This window comes from Centrocercus urophasianus, unplaced genomic scaffold (genome assembly GCF_019232065.1).
Source record: "Centrocercus urophasianus isolate 14NV4802_14NV808 unplaced genomic scaffold, USGS_Curo_1.0 seq_13, whole genome shotgun sequence".
In the NCBI taxonomy this organism is placed as follows: Eukaryota; Metazoa; Chordata; class Aves; order Galliformes; family Phasianidae; genus Centrocercus; species Centrocercus urophasianus.
The window spans coordinates 21,831,262-21,852,698 of NW_024884475.1; the positions used below are offsets into that span (position 1 = coordinate 21,831,262).

At 40.6% G+C, this 21,437-nt stretch overlaps 1 protein-coding gene across 1 annotated transcript in view; it reads left to right on the forward strand.

Annotated features, from left to right (window-relative positions):
• Positions 1-19,816, forward strand: part of LIMCH1 (LIM and calponin homology domains 1) — a 166,090-nt gene extending 146,274 nt beyond the window's left edge. The window contains exons 22-35 of the mRNA XM_042812322.1: positions 529-701; positions 1,299-1,404; positions 2,562-2,636; positions 3,358-3,386; positions 3,990-4,073; positions 5,422-5,514; positions 6,538-6,642; positions 7,518-7,654; positions 8,388-8,512; positions 9,890-10,013; positions 10,928-11,014; positions 13,402-13,510; positions 14,239-14,341; positions 16,841-19,816. Of these exons, the coding sequence (XP_042668256.1) occupies positions 529-701; positions 1,299-1,404; positions 2,562-2,636; positions 3,358-3,386; positions 3,990-4,073; positions 5,422-5,514; positions 6,538-6,642; positions 7,518-7,654; positions 8,388-8,512; positions 9,890-10,013; positions 10,928-11,014; positions 13,402-13,510; positions 14,239-14,341; positions 16,841-16,866 (1,376 nt within the window). The 3' untranslated portion in view covers positions 16,867-19,816. The remainder of the gene's footprint in view (positions 1-528; positions 702-1,298; positions 1,405-2,561; positions 2,637-3,357; positions 3,387-3,989; positions 4,074-5,421; positions 5,515-6,537; positions 6,643-7,517; positions 7,655-8,387; positions 8,513-9,889; positions 10,014-10,927; positions 11,015-13,401; positions 13,511-14,238; positions 14,342-16,840) is intronic.
• The last annotated feature ends 1,621 nt before the right edge of the window (positions 19,817-21,437 follow it).

A 21,437-nucleotide genomic window follows, 5' to 3' on the forward strand; every position in this document is an offset into this window, starting at 1 on the left:
AAAATAGTAAAAGGGTGGATTTTCATGGTGTCTGCTTTGCAGGGGTAGATGCCGTCCAAGCTGTGTGATCTTGTAGAGTAGGCAATGTGCGTAACTGGATAGCATGTTAGAGAAGGCTTCATCACACAGCTTTGGAATGTGCAGCACAGAGATCTGTACCTCAGCAGGCATGTTGTAGGCTGCAGCTCATTTCAGAGAATGAGTAGTACCTGATATAATAGAGTGGTCCTTCCCCCCATGAAGTGCCTCTGTGCTTTTGTTGACCATGACAGATGTCCCACGGTGGTGACCAAGTGAAGTGTCAGCATCTACTTTCTGTCAGGTGTATTTCATCCTTAAAGTTTTGTTTTCCCTGAGAGATTCGCTTTACTTGTGTTGCAGAAAGGAGATTTAAAGTGTATGTATATACATAACCAGTTTATGGGCTCAAAATATGCTCAGTAAGAAACTGGACTGTAAGAAAGAAGTCAGTATTTTATTTGAAAAAATATCGTACCCTAATGACATTCTTTTGTATATGTGGAGTAGGTTCAGAACAAAAGCAATTCAAGTCAACTGTAGTTTGTGCCAGCCCTGTTGTGAAGAGCTTAGAATTTTCTCCTAGTCCTGTCCCTCCTGAGGAAACTGCTCCATGTGAGAAAGATGTGAAGAAACCCGAAGTGGAGAAGCAGAAGAAGGCAGCGCTCCCTGCTGTGCAGGAGGTATGTACAGCAAGAAAGGGAGTGGAAAATGAAACAAAGGTGGACCTCACAAAGAAATGTGTATTGTGCAAATAGCTGGTTGATATTTCCTCTCTGTGTATCGTTACATCAGGAGTTCCTTCAAAACATGTCAAGAAACGATGCTGAAGGTTGATCTCTGTGCCAAATCCAGTGATCATCAAGAGTCCCTCCTTCTGGAGGAACCTAGAAACTGGATGCTTAGCCTGCAAAGCCCAGTCCCTCCACTGTTGGGAGAGCAAGGCATTAAGGAAGGCGTAAGCAGTGCGGCTTGCCTGCATAGTCTTCTTAAAGTGTTGAATAAGCACAGCATTAAAGAATGGCTGTGACCATACTGATAACACTAGTTGTTGGTCCTGGGTTAGAATGAGCTTTGGTGTGCAGGATAGTGTGAATACTGAACTAATGGTTATTTTCCAGAACTTAATTCTGCAAGTCTACGTTGTAATTCTGGAGACAGAAACTTACTGATCTTTAATAATGTTGTTTCAGAAAATAAAAGGAAAGGGTTTTAAGTTAACCTTTGATTGTATCTGCTGATTTTTTAATGCAGTTTTCTGTTCCAAAATGTCTGAACAGGTAATGAAACCGAATGCCCTAGAACAAGAAGGGAGTGTAGTATTGCCATTTTTGAAGAAATTGCCAGAGACCAGCCAGGTCACTCTGCATAATTCTGATCTGCAAGGTGAGCAAAAAGAAAGGTTGGAAGCTGCAAAGAACTCAGCTGAACATAACTAGATGTGTGTGTTGTGTTCAGGGGGAAATGCCTAATTATTGAACTGGAGATTTCAAGAGATAAAATATTTTATTTCTACATGCATCTGACTGATAGAAGTCTGTCTTCTGTGATGCAAAGGACTCTTCTTGCTGTTCCCTTTAAATGCAACAGCAGGATTGTGACATGGAGGAGGGGGAACAGGATAGGCACTAACTTGCACTTGTCAAGCTTAGCAATTGTTAGGATGCAGTGTTATGGCCATGACTATTATATTTTGCTAGTACTGCTGCTCACAGATGAAAATGGCTTAGTGATTGGTTTTATCTCACAACAAAAATTCCCGGAGATTAATTCTGCACTCAGCTGTAGCTTGTGTTTATAGATAAACAATGCTTGTATCTGGCCACATCTTTGACCTGTGCAGATCACAAGTTCCTGCAAAGCAGGACTTTTTCTTTTGCCTTCCTGACAAAGTTTTGCTTGAGATTGGTAATGTTTAGTTGTTTTATTTCATCTTGATTTTAGAGATGCATATATGTGGGGATCGTGAAAGAGGAAGGGAGTAATTATCTGAAGCTGTCTTGTTTGTGTATGTGTAAGTAATGTAATGATTATCAGAGTGTTTTCAGGATAGGAATAACTGAAGGTAATACTGTTTAGTTTCAAGCACAAATCAGTTCAAATACTGGATAGCAGAGTGTAGATCTCCCTGGCATGTTCTGAGTGATGCTGAAACACTTGGCTGCTCTCTAGTGTTCACAGCACGTATATTACAAATAAGGTTCCACAATCCTTTAAAATGTGCATCTCCAATAGAAACGAATGTAAGAGTGAATTAGCACTATTGCTAGAACTCATACTGGGGCTTGGAACTAGATGATCTTTAAGGTCCCTTCCAACCCAAGCTGTTCTCTGTTCTCTGTAAGATATAGGGTTAGGGACTATATTGCAAAAGTAGCATTCAAATCTGTGTTCTCCATGAGATCTACAAGTCCTTCAAGAGCTAGCAGTGTTGGGCCGCTTTTTACAAAGCTATTGCAGTAAGAACCCTGCTGATGGGTCTGATGGCCCATCCTCACCTGTTGACCACAGTTTCTTGTTCTGACCCTGTGCCGTTCCTGCAGAGCCGCCCCGCGGGGTCACAGTTCCGCTCAGGGTGCGGAATGACTGGCGGCGCTCCCGGTTTTTCTCACAGCCAGGTAATCATGATTTGAAGGGCAGAGCAGCTTAACCCCTCCACTGCCTCCAGTGCGAGGCATCCTGAGCTGTGGGGTGGGTGAGAGCCAGCAGCCACGGGGACTCATCCTTCCTCTCGCCTTTGTAGAAAACATCTATTCCTGTTGCACAGTTGACAAAGAGCTGTTGGGTTACGTATTGCTGTGGTGCTCTGGCTTCAGCACCCGAATGGAATCACTTACCTGTAAATACTTCTTCCTCAATTTCTTCTAATCAACCTAATCCAAAGATGTCTCAGTAGAAAATGGCAATGGTCCTCTTCGTAACTGTGGCTCTTGAATAGTATAGTTCTATCCTTGTCGCTTTGCTGTGCTTTTTCCTTTCTTGCACAGAGCCTGAAAGGGAAAAGTAGATCAAAGCAGGTAGCACTCAGTTTCCAGATCCCGCTAACGCTGTGGCCAGAAGTAGATGGCAGTAGCTAGTTTTAGAGTAGCATCTGATGTTAGTTACAATCATGCTCTTCTGTATCCCAATCAGAAGTAGTTTTGTTGGTGTTGGGCATGATCTATTTTTCTGGTTTCTTTGCTTGCAGTTCCTCTCTGCATTTGGTTGCAGGAGCAAGTAGGAAACTAACATGAAGCTTTTTTGTACAGATACAACGTAGCATTAATTGCAGACTGAGCTCTTTGGGTTCTTTTGCTGTGTTTTAACTTTTCCTTTCCCTTTTTTTCTTTTTTTTAATAGCTGATCCTGGCAGTAGTGACAAATCAAATGTGAGTACCTTTCTTTTGCATTGTTGTTTTGGTTTAGAGATATGTATTTAACAAAAATGAAGTTTTTATCCAAACTGTCTTGTAACATCCCCAGTTAAGAATGAGAGAAGAAAAACAGAACCCAAATCAAGACATCATCTGAATCCATAACTTAAGTCTTCTTTTCTGGATAAAAATGTAAAGCAATTCCTTAAGCTGTTGTGCTGGTAGACATGAAATAAGAGAATATATTTTACCTTCACAAATTGCTTTACATGTTGAAAAGAAGATTGCAGAGAAAAAAAATAGAAGTTTTTCTTAAATTTGGGTACCTGCAGGCATCTCTGTTCAGCGCTGCTTAGAGCTTTCTTTCAGTTCTTTTTCTTTCTCCCCCCCAGCTGTAGCTTCCCAAGCCTTTCTTTGCAAACCAAATGGTTATTGTCTCACTTAGATACCCGCAGGCAATCCCAAGTGTCAGTGAAGCTCAGAATATTGTCTGCTCACCAAGAGAACCATTATCTAGTTCAGAATTTGCCATTCTAGCATTACTGTCAGAGCAGACTAGGTGAAGTGGTAGCCTTGTGAAGTGTTGAAGTCTAACAGCTTGCTTTTCCTTCACCCCAGCGTTTCAATTTCTGGTCCTGGGACCCAGAAGAAGAGCGGAAGCGGCAGGAGAGGTGGCAGCACGAGCAAGAACGCCTACTTCAGGTAAGGAACACGATCCTTTTCTTCCACTCCATGGCTCAGCTGTTTCCAGCTGCATTGTCCCTTTGCGCTAAAGTTGAGTGTTTCATGTCATGTCTTCCATGCTTGAAGCATTGGTAAGATTGGCTGAACTTTTCAGTATCAAAACGTAGATCACACCTTAATGAATCTGGCAGTATCACGGCCAGCTGTATTTATCACCACTCCTTGTGGATAGTTAAGTGAGCTCTTTGGCAGGTAAATGAGCCGTGCACTCTCTGTGGTTTGGGCATTCTTACTTCTCCCTTTCCCACCCTCAGGGAATCTGGAAGGTCTTAGTTCTGGGTTCCATTACAGAGTTCAGCCAAGTGTTAATTTGCCACTATATTTAAATTACCTTCAGTGTAAACTGTTAATTACTTTGAGCCTCTTTCATGAGACTGATATTTTACTAACCTTGACTCTTAACATAATTCTTCTTTAAAATGGTAATTTAATTAGCTTCTTGTAGACTTTTGCTTCATTTACATGTTCTTCTTGGAGAACATCAAACAAAATTTGTACACAGAGGTAGTGGGTTTTTGTGTTCTTTGGTTTGGTTTGGCTTTGTTTTGCGAGGGGAAGAAACCCATTCTCAACAATCACTGTTTTTGCCTGGGGTGAAACTATACTGTAAAAAAAAATTTGCTTTTGTCTTAGCTGGGAGAAGTGCAATGTACCTGAGAACTTGAGTTTCCCTGTCTTTAAAATCTCTTTCAAGATCTCCTTGTGCTAAATCTTCACTTAAAGTTGTGTGAAAACTATTCTCGAGAAATGATCCCATCAAGGAGGAAAAAGAATTGCATAGCAATTACGAGTATACCTTCTTCAAACCTTTAAACACTATCTATTTATCTTCTAAACTTGTGCATGCCTTCATCGTTCACTAAATTGTACTGGCATCTCTCTTATATTAGTGCCAATACCAGCATCTGTAAAACCTGTTTGTTTCTATGCTACTTTGCTGAAATTGTTAATGCCAAAATGCATGCTTGAGTGCCTTGGGATGTGTGGTAGCTTTTTGCAACTCTTAAAACTTTATAACAAACAAGGAATTATTGACATTGTCTAGAATAAATTTCATTTCTTGCAAAGTGTATAAAAATATCTAGCAAATTAAATATTTTGTGGTTGCTTGTATTAACTGTAGGAGCTAGAAATTAGTAGGAAGAAGAAAGGAAAATTTTGAGACGCATGGATGTATCACATTGGTATTTCATCATGTTTCTTATAAAGCCATTCTTGACAGGCTTATTTTCACTATGGAGGTGCTACAGAATTTACTTCTAATACAAAATGCTTTGTACTCACCTCTATTTGTCTCCACTTACAGGAGAAGTATCAGAAGGAGCAAGACAAACTGAAGGAGGAATGGGAAAAGGCACAGAGAGAAGTTGAAGAGGAGGAGCGTAGATACTACGAGGAGGTATAAAGCTGGAAGGAGGAGGTTATTTATTGACTTTTTTCTATTTAAATGCACTCAGTTATGAACAAAAATAAAAATAAAAATCCCATACTAAGTTAATAAGCAAAAAGTCTTCTCAAGTTTGAATTCTCAGGAGAATTATTTCACTTAAATACTACCATAGGCACTGGGGAAAACTATCTGAATATTTAGGTAAGTATCCTCAGAATCTCTGCACAGGTGGAGGTGCCTGATTGCTGTGCAAGTCTGGTGAGTCATAATGGTTGTTTTTGGGCGTGCTCAGGCTCCCCTCCAGAGAGAGCCTTTTGTGCTTTGGCATATACCTGGTGCCTTGGTGGAATTCCAGGTGAAATTGTCTGCCTTGGGCATCATCATGTAGATGCGTTGCTAAACAGCCTTGTTTCTCAAAAACAAACAAACAAAAAAAAAAAAAAAAAAAAGCAGAAACTGTTTAAATCTTGCAGCTGTGGAGTAATAACAATATAGACAAAAATATTTTTATTCTGTTGTATGTAAGTCATTATTGCAGGAAATTTGAAAATATCAATGTTGTCTGTCTAATTGTGCATTACGCAAATTAATGTCTTATCATCTGTGCTTGAGAATCATGCTTGTGGTCTCAACAGGAGGTAATTTTTTTCAAGTTCTGGAATACATTTCTTATGTACCAAGTGTAATTTCATTTTTTTTATATGTAATTTCATTGACTGACGTTGTGAGAAACAGTGGTGTCATCCCAACTGGAATATTCTGGCTAGTTTTGGACATCCCTTTTCAAAGGAGTAAGATGAAAGGAAAAAGAGTACAAAACATTGAAGTAAATTAAAAATTGAGTTATTACCATTATTCTTGTTAACACAAGCCCTTACCTAGCCATTTAAATACAAAAATGTATTCAAAACTTAATGCTTCTATTTTTTAGTATATAGGTGACGTTCTGCTTATTTGGTGTTGGGTTTTTTGTTTGTTTGTTGATTTTTTTTTTTTAAATCTTGTTCTCTCCTGGTTCTCTTTTTTTCTTAGGAACGTAAGATAATCGAGGATACTGTAGTTCCATTCATTGTTTCTTCAAATTCTGCAGAACTCCTATCCTCTTCTTCCTCTACCACTGAAGGAAATAAAACAGCGGTGAGTTTCTTGTGGATTCATAAGGCAATAAAAGTCAAAGCCATCTTGAGTGCAGAGTTTCAATCTTTGCTAAAGGCTAACAGTGTGGGAACAATGAGAGTAAGAGTATTTCCTGGATCCCTTCCATAGCTGGTGATACCTCAGATTAGTGTAGCTTGTGTATTTTTACCAGCAAAGAACTAAAATCCCAAGCCAACTGCCATAGTCCCATTTTTTACTAGAATAGAAGGTGAAACTTTCTTTTGCAGCTGCTTCTCTTCTTTGACTGGTGCTGTGAAAAAAGTCACCTGTTACAGTTTGTTTTACCTACCTTCTCAAAGCCAACAAAATCTGAAGTTGTTTCCCTGCTTCCAAAATCATAACTGTAGGACAGTGCTTTAAGCTCTAAGTTGAGATTGAATCCGGCTTTTTCACTTTTCCTCCTTTTCTCACTGATCATCCTTTCTAGAAAGCAGCAAAACAAACGGGGGATGTTCACTCTCTGATTCTCTTATGCATTCTGCCATACAGAATGTTTAACTTGGTGTATCTTGCATATAATTGTTTGCCACAGAACAGAGAATGACACCTCAGAGGATATCAGTAGAATAAATGCAGGATTCCCAGACCAGTAAGGTCTGTTTAGCTTCTCAAATTCATTCAAGCTTTTCTGCCAGATGGGAATTTTACTTGGTTATCTTGAATGCTGTCTCATAGTTGGTCAATATATAACTTTTTGTTTCACATTGCACTTAATATGATTATTTTATTATTTTAGCTTATTTGTTATTTACAATGCTACACAATATACCTCAGTGCAGCCTGTGCGGTTTTTGTATGTGTGCTAATGCTGAGTTCAAGGGAGGCTCCTGGTTCCATCTCCTGCTGTTTTCCAGAACACAAGTGATTCAAATGGCTCTCCAGAGGAAGGCAAACCAAAAGAAGTTACAAGGCAGAAAAAGCTGCTTTGGGAACAGGACAGTATGCCATCTCTGAAAAACAAGGAAAATGAACGCTGGCAAGAAAAGAGGAGGTATGGACCCCATGGAGCTTTCTGTTCTGTAGAATTCTGGAACATCACATTTGCCCATGATTGATGCTGGAGCATCTGACCTCTTTGGCTTGGTGTTAGGTGTAATACAGCCTGATCAGGCTTACACATGTATGGCATACACAGTGCTAGTATCAGAAACCTCACCATTTCAGCATTCAGCTTTGTTGAGAGGTTGTCACATCATCCAGATCAGAATTAGATCTTACAGCTTAGATAGAACAGACATCTGAGTATGGCATTGCACTATACTTTGCATGTGAATTTCACTAGGCGTTTGGATGAATGGAGAAGCAGTAGCTATTTTCACTCAGAATCTTTCTGAGATTACCTGGTTACCTTGGAAATGCCATATTCAGTCTTGCTAGGTGGTGTTCAAAGGCCTGGTCTTCATCAAACTGGTAAATGCAGCTTTCACAAGAGAGGCATCTGATGGTGCTGAATAGTGTATAATTAACACTGAGAAAAGCTGTTTCTGTGTCAAATAAACCATTTCCCACAAATCCAAAGTGATTTCTAGTGCATGTAAGTGTCAATGTATGAGGGAGGAAGGACGCATGATATGTTTAGAGTCAAACCTGACTGTTACCCATTGGTTTGTCAGACAAAAATTGTGCACGTAGTAGACTTAAATTCAAAAGTCTGATTTTACCATTATACCATTGCTGGATTTTTTTTTTGTGGCTTCATCTATACATCTATATACTTTTCTTAGCAGTGGAAATAAGGTGCTCTCAGGACTCCCAGAGATGGGTATCTTGAAAGGAGGTGACCAGGAGCACCAGGTGCCAGTGATGGAGCGCTGCTCGCCTGCCCAGTTGAATCTGCCACTGGCTCAGGGTGAGAGACATGTGCATGTATTCTTTTCCAAATAGGAATCTTGTGGGTATTTACAGTGGTTAGCAAACTAACTCAGGAAAGTTCGGAAATTGCAGTACGCTTATTTCCTCAAAATGAATATCTTGGATTCAAGAATTGTTTTCTGTTAGTAAAGATAAGCGTGTTGAGGTGAAATTTAAAACCTTATTTACATCAGCAATTAATGCTTTGGCTGTAGGTAGAAATCTCATTTTCAATAATTTCACTTGGAGTTATTTTCCATCTGTTATGTAATCATCCATACACACAGAATTTATCTTAATACATCTCTTTTGAGCATCCAGGGATATTGCTGGTTTGGGAGTGAAGGAATTTCTCCAAGGTATTATTGTCAACAGGGTCACCCTCAAAAAAGGGAAAAATTTTCTCTGTGAAGAGAAAATGAGTAGGACAAAGTATAGGAAGCAAATGTAGATTTTGAAAGCAAGTTTTTAGGTCTTTGTTTTCAGTCTGGCATAAAAATTGATGATGCTAAGAAATGAACTGTCTATGGATAGGAAAGGTTTCTGTATTATTACTTGTTCCAAATGCAAATTCAGTTTATTAAATTTAACAGGTTTACTCACCTTGTTGCAACTTTGTTGTGTTCTTAGTGCTCTGGTAAATGTTGCTTAAGTAAAGAAAACAGAAGATGCTGCCCAGCATGTTGGTTTTGTAGTTGTGATTAAGCAAAACCCAAAGATTTGACAGCTTAACATCTGCTAATAAGGCTTTTTCTAGGTTCTCTTCCACAACTTGTTCCACCATTAGTATTCTGACAGCTCCCTTCTTTTCCCTTGACACATCACATCTTGTTCTCTCCTTAAGACATTGAATAATCAGGATTAGGACTTTTTTGACATTGATATCAAAAGTAGGTAACGGGCCTTTCACCGGCCCAAGTACAGCTTTTTTTCTCCTCTAACCAGTTGGTTGGTGCTTTGAAAGGTAAGGCCCTTCCTGACCAGTGAGCCACAAAATTGGTCAGGAAGGATCTGCATGGCATGCTCATCTCACAGGCGGGATGCTCTGCTGCCTGTGCACTACAGTTCACTGCGTATTGCTGTTGTCCTTATGCACCCATCTGAAACACAAGTAACTTAAGTGAAGTAATAGAAACAGCAGTGCTTTCAAAGAGGTGTGGGTCATCTGAGGAGAGGTTTGGGAATGTGAAAATACTCCTCTGTGTAACTGAAAGCTCCTGGTGCTTTCTTACAAGAGTCAGGATGGTTGTCTTCACCTCATTCTGACTTTACCTCTCACACGCTTTATGGTGCGCCCACAAGTTGTACTGGTTAATCAGCACTGACAAAAAGCACTTTGTGTTCAGCTTTGAGATGTCCCCACCTCCCATTTCAGATGTCCCATGGAACCAGCAGCTGCTGACGAAGCAGTCCCTGCACCGCGCAGAAGACGCCCGGCAGAGACCACTTCAGGGGCAGAGTGCAGGGCAGCAGCCAACCTCCACAGGGGAAGGGAGGAGGTGAGGATACAAAATAAAGGTTATCGTAGAGTGTGAGGAGTCGTTCTGGCTCCTCTGTATTCTTGCTCAGCATTCTCTGTAGGTTAAGTTGGCTCAATAAAATCTGCCTCATTGAAGTCAGTATCTGAGAGCTTCTTCCCCAGCTTCTAAACATGCAAAGATTGTTTCATTCCAGTTCTTTAAGGATTATGACATTTAAAAGGAGACATGTAGAGAGTAGTATTTTCTTTCTGCTGCAAACTTTGGTTGATGAGGTTTTTTCCTTCTCTGGTGTTTTTTCTTTGTGTTTTGTTTTGGGTTTTTTGTGTGTGTGTAAATCTTACTGAAAGGGAATGCCAGTTCCTTCACTAAACAAGCGATATATTTGCCTAATATTTGAAAATTATCTTTAGTTTTTTAATCTGTAAACAGCTTTAAGCAGTGAGAGATTTAATCAGTTCTGTGGTTTCTGATGACAGAAAACACACTTGACTTTTCTCACCAAATTCTTGCAAGGTAGAATGGGTGCAGATTGCAAATCACTTTGCAATGCTGATAGCTTTACTTTCATTCAGTGAAGGGCACAGACCCTCTGTCAGTGACCCCACATTTGTTCTACCAGTGTGCCTCCACACACATCCTCTTGGCTTGAGCCTCCATCATCAAGGTGTGACGCGTTGTGTTGATAGGTGGATAGGGGTCAACACGTGAATGAATGCCTTGTGTGCAATAGCAAGCGAACTGAGGTGCTGAACCAAAATATGTGTGTTGTTTTTCATTGTATCAAAACAGCAGGGGACAGCAAATTTACTTTGTTTTCCTTCAACAAAATCTTTGGAGCTGGGAACATTCATTCAGTAGAATTTCTCAGTACAAAACCTCAGTTTTCGCTTGTTTTTCAGTTGTAGCAATACATTTTCTCTTCTTTGCTTTAGGGCAGGCTGTCATGAGAACTTTCGATCCGGGCCTTCGTCTCCATGCTCACCTGCTGCACCAAGTCAGTCACCCAACAGGTACAAAAGGTCAATAAGAAATTCTGCAGACTGAATACATTTTGTGGTCACTGGTGAACTGCTACAGTGTAAACTATATTTGTGTTATGTAGATGCGCTATTAATTCTTCTAAGTGTTGCAGCTCATAACCATCTACATAATAAATTTGTCGCTCCCTCTCCCTTATTTCCTGCCTACTTCAGCAGTATTGTTCTATTTTAAAATAACACAGTTCAGAAAGCAGCTATAGGACTGCTTGATCATTGAAACTTCAGTGAAATTGAAATGGGATAATATAAGCCCCAGTCAAAAGCAGGCAGTTAAGCGTGAGTTCAGAGCAGTTAAGCCAAAGGATATTGTCTTTATTGTCAATAGTCACATGCTCAGGAGTAAGTTGTGTCCCTGATTCTGTCAGGCAATGAGCTGTGCATTTTGCAATGAATAGATGTTCCAGCTCTAAATAGATAGCAGCTGTAGCTTGACTGAATCACTGATAACTTCTCATGTATTAAGTCAGTTGGTTTATTAAATAGCACAATCATACAACACAGAAACCTTAGAAAGACTTCGTTCTATTTAAACTACATTTTTCTTCAGGCTTGATAGCCATTGTCATTGCCATGAAACTTTTAGGAATTCTTAGTGTTAATAATTTCTTCATTTCTTTTCTGACAGTAGCTGCAGTTTTGGTGGTATTGCACGTTGTTTATTGCTACACATTACAGCTAATCATGATAGCTAGTTCATAGTATTTAAAAGTTATAACCTGACATGTCTCCGTTTTCTAAGATCTCCTGAAATAAATCTGAGTTTTGAAAATAATGGATAAGATGTAATTAATTCTTACAGTAAAATGTTAGAAAACTTCCTTTAAAACTTCCTTTAAATTTTTTTCCCAGCACACTTTATTCTTTGATTTGACATTTGACCTTGGCCATATAGTAACTCTGATAGTGGAAAAGAAATGAAGACAAAGGTGAATACAAAGATAAGGCAATCAGAGCAGAGTGCTTATTGTTGTAGGGAATAGAAGAACCCAAGGAAGCTATTCTAGAAATAATAAAAAGAATGAAACATGAAAAGGCAGTGAAGTGCCTGTGCTATCCAGTATATGTGGTGGGATAAAAAATTATAAGTGCAGTAGTGACAGAGATTAGGTGGAAGCAAATGCAGTTTTCTGCTTGTGATGAGTCTTTCTCTGCTTCTATCTCTTCTGGGGGAAAAAAAAAAAGAAAAAAAAAAAAAGTAGCTTTTTAATCGTGATGCAGCCCAGATCTGTCTCTATTGGTGGTTCATTAAGTTGCTGCACTGGAAACATGAAGCACAATATTGTAAACTTGCTTATCTGTATATAATTTCATCAAACCATCTCCTCAAAGTTCTTGACATATCCTGAAATTTCTCTCTTGGTTTCAGCCCTGGCTGAAAAAAAAACTTGTATGACACATAATCACAAGAGATTCCAGTTGTTCTCAGGTTCATCTCATCAGATGAACATCAGTTCTGGCAGGCTAGCACACAGGTGAGAAGGGAAGAGCATGAAAAGCGAACAACTGTACACCTGTACTGCCATTAAAAACATTATGAAAAAGAGTGTGTGGGGCCCAGCTGTCATCAAACAGCTGATCTATTAGAAATGTCTAAACAGGACTGAATCTGAGGTGAAAGCTGAAGTATTTTCACATTGCAGATGGAAGTCTGACTTCAGCTCTAATCTAACAACTTGGTGTATAACAGGCATGTAGCTGCAGCACCATAGGCTAAAATGAGTTACTAAGTGCCTAAAGCTTGGTCTGTGTCACCACTTATGCTGCTGCTGTTAACTTAGCCAGCTGGTTGAGGTGTAAAAGCAGCATTCCTGCCTTTTGATTTGCATATGGAAACCTATCTGTAAACAAATGGAGAAAATTCCAGGCTGAGAATCTGAGTCAGGTAATATATGTGAGTATCTGCTCTGATATCTTCATCATTGACTGAGTCCTGCTAAGACAACTCAGCATTATCTGAGTGTGAAAAAGCTGAAAAAATAAAATAAAAGCAAAGAGGCTTGCATTTCTCTTGATGTAGCACAGATACTGATAGGGAAATGGGTTTGAGCTCCTGCGCATTTGAGCATTTGAAGCCTTCTGCTTGGTTGGCTGTGTGGCAGATGCAGAGGCTAACGCAGCAAAAGCCTGCTTTAATCCCAAAGCTCAGCCAGAATCTTTATTTCAAGCAATATTTTGAAGCATATGTGTCTTCTGTTAAACTAATAGTCTTTTCCAGTAGAAAAATTCTAAATGATTGAAGGGCCAATGTGCGTCTCTGATGTGAACCTGCTCCTAATGCTTCCTCCCCTCATTATGTCCTTCCCCTTAAGCACTTGGTTGTGTTTTAGTTTCTGGTCTGTTTTCTTAAAGCAGTGTTTTTCTCCTAGGTCTGTCAGTGGAAAGAAGCTTTGTTCCACCTGTGGGCTTCCTCTTGGCAAGGGAGCTGCCATGATTATTGAAACGCTTGGTCTTTATTTCCATATTCAGTGTTTCAGGGTATGTCTCTTACTGTGTCCACCTGCACAAAATCTCAAGTCATCATTCAGCGTGAGGAGAAAGTGTGTTGAGGTCTACAGATATGGAACTGGAAAAGAGAATAGAGGATTGCACGCTTGTTACATTTGTTTGTGGACAAGTGAAAGTAACATTAACTGTAGCTAATGTGTTTGTTGTCAGACATATTAGGTTAAACCTATCACTTAGTAAGTAGACTTAGCTTTGCTTGCAGAGGGAAGCATCTAATAACTTTCCAGTTATTTCCACAGAAATACTTTGTAACCATGTATCAGGTAATGACTCAAGATAGTGTTGGCTAAGTAACTCAGAAAGTGTCCCTTGGAGATATCTTTATCCCAGTTGATATTAACTGTTTGTGAAACCTTACTTTTAGATATCAACTCAGAATAAACCTCTAGCCTTTCTAAGCCTTGTCCTGCACAGATTGGCTCCAGAATGAAATGTAAAATTCAAATGTCCCTTAAAATCACTAGACTTCATTTTTGTGTGAGTGGTGACTGCTGAAGTCCAGTCCTAAAATACCATTTGGCCTAGAGCAAACTTGTCACTGGTTTGCACTGCTCTACAGGACTATGGGTTGGGTTTTGGGGGGGGGTTATTTTTTCTGACCGTTCTCAAAGCTATTGAAAGAAAAGTCAAAATGTTGGGAGAGCTGTGACAGATGCTAGGGCATGATCTGTTGTCCTTTACTGTGCTTCAATTGGCAGTGTGGCATTTGCAAGGGACAGCTGGGAGATGCAGCAAGTGGGACAGATGTCAGGATTAGAAATGGTCTTCTGAACTGCAATGATTGTTACATTCGATCCAGAAGTAAGTACCAAATCCTGTCCTACAGTCTCTGTGCATTCTTTTTTTCTGATTTCACAGTGAATTCTAATAATGCTGTTTCCTTGCTTTTAACTGATGGGCTTTTCTCCTCCTAGAAGAAGTGCATTATGCCCAAATGGCTTTGCAACTCAGGCATAGCTTTGCCTTTGGAAGGGGAACATCCCAACCTCATTTGAGACATCCTCTTGTAACATAAATACTTTCAAGCCAAGTAAATCTTGCCCAGAAAATATCTGTCCAGCAATATTAGGCTTAAAGGTTGCTCCAGTGCATAAATACAAGCTTTATACTGTGCACACACTATGTGTCCTGGAGGCTTGGATCTGTCACCTCATGTGAAACAACACAGATACTTCCACTAGGTCTAGAACTCTGGGCCTTATTTGGTGAAGTTTTTGTTTTCTTTTGTTTTGTTTTTAATGTCTCTAAACGTCTATTTGTACAGAAATAAGTGAGGGAAAATATTAGGAACTATCTGTAACTTCCCATAATGAACCCTTGTGGTGGGATCTCCAGGCATAGTTTGCTGCAAGTATTGAAGACTGAGCCAGATAACTGCATGTCAAAGAAATCCTAATGTGTTTTTCAGTCCTGGAGCCAGTCACTTGAAAATTCTTTCTAATGCTGGGTTTCTAAGACTTGTTACCAAATTGCTGGAGCGTTTTGGAAGGCGCAGAAAAAAAAGATGGGAGTAATCTTTGCCTTCCTGTTACCTGTCAGTGTTCTGTGTATACACTGCCTACAGCTGTAATTGAGGAGTAGGGATATAGAGCACTTTTCTCCTATTCCTGCTGTTTCTCCTCCTCTCCCTCCAAAGCAGTAGACATCCAGGAGTCGGCAAAGCGCCTCTTGATTTTTTTTCTCTCAGGTGTTTCATGTCAGCGACATTTCCCCATCAGCAGAGCTAGGGGGTGCTGTTGTATAATTATTTCCTTCGTGCTTTTTTTAAATTCTACTGTGAAATGTTAGCGACTTTTTTGTATTAACTGTTTAACCTAGTGCACTTAGAAACAGTTTTTCCTTCGAGTCTTGATACCATAAAACTCCCTCCTGTAGGTCAAGTCCTCATCTTTACAATGCACATTTAGACATCTGCATCTACACGAAAAAGAGAAGAATGTGATAAAAGTCATATTTTTCTTTTCTTCATAATCGTTTTTGCTTAAACAAGAATTGAGGTCCCATAGGGATAGCTGAAAGCTTAATTAGATTATGTGTCAGCCTGTATGCTGTAGAAATCATTCCATTATCATTTCTACTGCAGCATTGCTAGAAGAGGCATCACAGAAGTGATGTGCAGTGTTTTGTGCTGGGAGATTTTCAATTTGTGCATTTTGAACACAATAGGAATCAGGCTGATGACTGTGGGAATAGGTTTTGTGGAGATGGATACTTTCTGAAAAATAATAATGGCAAAGGTTTGGGTTTTTTTTTTTTCCTGCATACTGCCTCTTTGTGCTGTGTCTGTGCCTCATGCAAAATCTCAAAAACTGGTTCATGTTGACAAGCTCAAAGGGACCTGCTTTGATGTCATCAACCTGCAAACATGGTTACACTCTCATTTTTAACTTAAATTTGATGAACTCCACTTCTGAAATGAAGAACAAACTGGTGCAATGCTCATGTGCTGCTTTCTGGTTCGACAGAGTCTGCTGTTAAATATAAAATGAGTTGCTTTCCTCTGCCCTGTTGAACTCTAAAAAGCCTACACAGCAGTGTACACAGCTGATGATCTCTGACAAGCCTGTGGTTGATCAGTATTGCTCTGAAATGCTTACAGACATCTCAGTGAAATATTTTGACTGCCAGCATCTTGCTTATTTGAAACTGGGGGTGATTTTTTATTTATTTATTTATTTTTTTCCCCAAAATCAAGTCTGAAAAACCTTAAGAGAAAAATGCATTAAAGATTTTATAGCAGCCCAGGGTATATTTCTGCTTTCTAAATGAAAATGGATAAGGGATTTTGGTAGATTATTTCTCTACCCTAGAACCTCCCCATGGCAATTACTGAGGGGAGCTCAATATTGAATGATAAACATACAAACAGTTACAGATCTGTGGATGTTGAAGTCAAAGGCGAGCAGCAAATTGAAGAGATTCTCTGTGTGGCCAAGTGACACAAGGGCTCTGTATTGTCAGATAACACAAACCAGGCACAGCTGAAGATGACTCACCAGCCCTTTGCTTCACTGTTTTGCCACTGCAGAGCCTAAAAGTAAATGTACCCCCAAGTACTTCCAGAGCAAATGAAATAAAAGTGCGTGCAGATCGCAAATGGCACAGAATTCTTTGCAGTTGGTGCCCCAACTTTGCAGGGAGGAGGAGAATCAGTGCACAAACGATACATATTTCCCGGTTGTTTTTTTGGTTTTTTTTTAGTGATAGAGATGGAAGGAAGAAAATCCTTGGCATTCCATTTTCTTCAGGAAAAATGTTTGTTAACATTTGTAAGCTAACAACTTTGTTTTGTTTTTCCAGCTGCTGGACAGCCAACTACATTGTGACATGACTTTCAGTGCTAGTAACTTTCAAGGAGGAACTCTCTTCTCACATGTATCGGCTGCCTCCAGACAATCATTTGTAAGAGCTTGAATTCATGGACATAGTGGCTCTCATCTCATTTTGAAAAGCTCATACAAGTGCTGCACCTGCTCCTTTAAAATGCAATATGTTGGTTTTCCCTTTCTTAAGAAATTTGCAGAGTATGTATGACCATATTTGTTAAGGCAAAGCCTAAGTACTATAACAACAAAAACAAATCCCACCTTTTCAGGTATGTTTATGATTTTCAGTCTGTTACTTTGTTCTCCTGAAAGTAATAAGAAAATAAACATGCAATAAAGCTGTTTTGTGTTAACATTTCTAGGAATTAAAATTTTGAGTTTACAGAGCCTTTATAGAATATGCCAAGTTGAGATGAGAAGTAATTTTAAGATAGCCTCTAATCATTGCATTTGAAAAACTAAGCATCACAGCACATGACTGCTCTGTTATAACTGAAGCTATAACTTTTTTTATACAGAGACTAGTTTGATAATACATCCTGTAATTCTGAGACGTTTTGTGTTTATATTACCTTCGGCGGAGGGTAGGAGTTATACAAATAAATTATTGCACCTTTAGCAATAGGATTTTTTGTTTGTGTACCTCAAGTAATGTTCATGACTATAGCTTGATATTCTCTCAAATAAAGAGTTCTTCATTAAACCTAAAGACTGTATACCGTTAACGACTGCATGGTTCCCATCAGGAGCAGTCCTCCTCAGCAGGTTCAGAAGCCAGTGTTGTTACGAGGTTTAAGGATGGGGTGATTCAGGGAGAGGCTGCGGCGTGGGTGGACGCAATGCCTTGTGAGTCTGTGAGCTGCAGAGCGATGGTTACAGTGAAGCTTTCCCGGTTGTGCAGCATCCCGCTGAGGGGCTGAGTTGTTCTGAGGTCTGCTGTTCCACTTGCAAACACTGTGCATGGTTGAAATCTCATGGGGAGAAATGTGTTTGGCCCTCTCCAGAGTTCTCCCATTAGTTCAGCACTGAATTACACAGCTGTGAAGCTCTGTTTTCCATCCTCCCAGACAAAATGAGCAAAACCGACAAGCATGGAACACGGGCACGGATGCTGATAGCGACAGGCAGTGGCTTGCTCCAGTGTTTATGCTTTTCGGTGAAGTGTGTGCTCCTTGTGAAGAGTTCCTGCAGCTTGTGGAAACAGCAGCTAGAGCTGTGTGAGCTTGTCAGAACACACAGATGAGTTTAGGTGATGTGGTACAGCTGTAAAATACAAAGGAAATGGTTATTTGCAGTATCCCATTTTAGCTGTTTGCAATGCAACTTAAATGGAGGGAAAAACATCAACTTATTTTGCCTTAGAACCGTGATTAAGTTATAGAGATTTATGTATGTGCTCATCCATTTTCTTTTGATTTGCTGGGAAACGGAAATCAAGTTGTTATTAGGACAGCAATAATTTGGGGTTGTAACATAGCTGACAACGATTTGTTTAAACAAAGGCAACTGCTTGCATGTGAGCTGCACACCGATTGAGAACTGCACGTCACTGCCAACACATGGGCAGTGCTGTCATCTGGGGACATCGTGGCGATGGACTGGGAAGTGTCACCTCCTTAAATTGTGCCTTAGAAAACACAAAGCTGTTGCACACCGTCAGCGATGACTTACGGATGCAATATATCCAAAACCCTGAAGTCCTTCATGGGCTTCACATGGGGAATAATTTTTAAAAAACTGAAAATCAGAAAAATGCTTTGGGAGTACTAGAGTGAAGCCCAATATTTTGATTAACATGATTTGTGGCATGATTTACTGTAAGCAGGTTTTGGTAACCAGCATGGTTACCCTTTGCATGTGGTCAATGTAATGATTTCCTGCAGATAATGCATAACATGAAAAAGCAAAAAGCAGATTTTATACACTGCTTTGTTCATCTGCGCAGTTCCATGTGCTGCATTAAGGGTATGTGAACATACACAGTGCCTGGGCCTAAGTTTTGAAGAAGACCTTTAGTGCATGCGTGTGTGTCTGTTTGGTCCCAGACACAGCTTCCCCCTGTGCTGTAGTGTAGGTGTGCAGGAGAGCTGGCGTCACAGATGGGGTGTGCTTATCCTGAACCTTGTGAGGAGAGCCCCAGATGTCTGGAGCATGCATGGGACTGAAATGCATGAGCAGGGATTGGGCACAGCATCTCTGGGCTGCTCAGCTTATCCCATGTCTGTCCACAGTGTCAGATGTGCATGCTGTAGTGAATATGATTGTATGTAAAGCAAAAAGAAGCAGCAGAGTCCTCAGGCTTCAGATTTCCCCTTAGTGAGCATCTGTTCACCAGCACAGAATAGTTTTCAACAGTTTTCTAAATCATACATACCAACAGCTTACATTTGATTTGTATTTCCTTTGGAGTCTTGCACGGCAAATTCATTCAGGCTAATTTCTTTTGTTTTATTTCCATTCTTTCCTGTTTCAACCCATGACTATGATACATTTCTTATCAGGAACTTTAAGCACAGAAAGAAAATAACGCTTCACGACATTTGAATTACAATGTAAATGCATTCATTGCAAAAAGGATTTATTATTGCTAAGCACGTACAATGTATGTAATGGGTTCTAAATGTTTCAAAACTTATTTAGCCTCTCATTACTCCAGAAAACCTGACTAGGTGTCATAGCCCATCTGTGTCCCACTGTCCCTCTCCCTGTGGTGTGTTTTCTTTGCTGTGTAGTGTTACTGACACCGCACATCTGTAGTTTCCAATCAGTGTCCCAAAGGTCAGTGCACCGGAGGGGACCATCCCTATGTGCGTGTCCAGTCAGGGCAGGGATTGCTGTCCTTGCTGTGCTGATATTGAATACCATTTACACTAATCTTTCCTTCTTTTTATTTATTCTAAAATGCCTCTGGAAATTGGGAAAACTTGTCTAAAATGCAACAGCTTTTATAGTAAATGTATGTTTATAAATAAAATGTTGATTACCTTTGGTGGTGTCTCTTTACTTATTGTAACTAATTTGCTGTGCTGTGTGTGGTGTATTTGTCAAATGGGACTGTGGGGTGTGAGCATCCCACAGTAAAAAGCTGCCACATGGTTGGTGTAGGCTGAGCCTCGCAGAAGTGGAGTGGGACAGGAAGGGAGGCACACAGGGGAAGGACACAGCTCCAGGGCTACTGCTCCAGGGTATGTAGAAGGGCACGTGTGCCTGATGTGAGAAGTAGCAAGCACAGATGGCTTCCTGTGGCTGTTGTGGCTGTGAGTTGAACCCAAAGCCTCTGAAGGCTTTTCACTGATGGCAGTGGGCTGTGGTTCAGATGATGGCTCAATAAAACACTTTAGGTTTGCAGAACTGAACTTGTGCTTGGGTAATTCTGTTTCTAGGTATTTCTAAGAGTTTGTGCTTGGCTGTGCATGTGCTAATTTGTGGATCCCAATCAGTCTCTGGTTACTTCAGCAGTAACCAGCAGAACGCTCACACCAAGTTCTGAGCCCCTTTCTCTTCCTTTTATCTGGGCACTCTGGATGGCCGGTTTGATTCTGTGCCAGAAGCACATCTCAACTGTTAGATGAGTCACAGGGAAGCATGGACAATTTGATTTTTTCCAAAAGTAGATTTTTATCCTGATGCCTGGATCCTAGCTGCCTTAATGGAACTACACCATTTCTGCTTAGCTGAGGGCCAGGAGCTGTGGGTGCACCAGGTGTCCTGAGGGGGGGGGGGTGGGGGCTGGCACCAAGGCTGCTGGGCACAGCTTTGGTGACTGTTCATCAGGGATAGTGGTTGCTGCCTGCTTTCAGCTCTGTGACAATCAGCTGTAGGTGCAGCTCTGGCTGTCTGATTTAGCAAAGTGATATATGTGGTCAAATGGTCCCCTTCCTGACGGCAGGCAGTGGTTAGAGATGGTGCTCAAAGAATTTGGGGAGGGCAATCACTCTTCTCTGCTCTCCTGAGGGCTGGGTGGCAGCAGTGCAAGGTGACAACAGCTCTATCTCAGGGACACGTCCACAATGAGGGTAGGAAGTGCTGTGGACACTGGGACCAATCAGGTCACCCCCTCCCCCTGGGTTGGAAAGCAAGTGCCAGAAAAATGCATCTCCTTTAAGGCTGAATAGGGCTCCGCTACACTACTAAAAGCCTCCGGTAGGAATGTAATTTCATCTGAATTTCCTGATAAGGGGAAATGACTAAACTGGAAACTGCTCAAGTTTTGAGAGCAGTAAGAGCCCAAAACAGAGATAGGAGGCACGGCTAGGCTGTGACTGTCCTCACAGTGTGCTGCAGGGCTGCAAGCTGGGGATTTTCACTTTTCTTGGTCATCTGTTTCATAACATATAACATGAATGAAGCAAGGAGGTTGGATGCTTGCTGCACTCTGCTGGAGGAGCCATTGGAGCCCTCCTCCCCAAACTGGAGCTATCCTCTCCAAAGCATATGGGATTTTAAATCATTTTGGGTGAAAATAATCCATCATTGGATACAGTGTGATGAGTCACTGCTAACTCATCTGTAGAGTCCATCTGCTTCACCGCATATGAGGCACTGCAGATTCTCCTAGCTAATGCTGCATC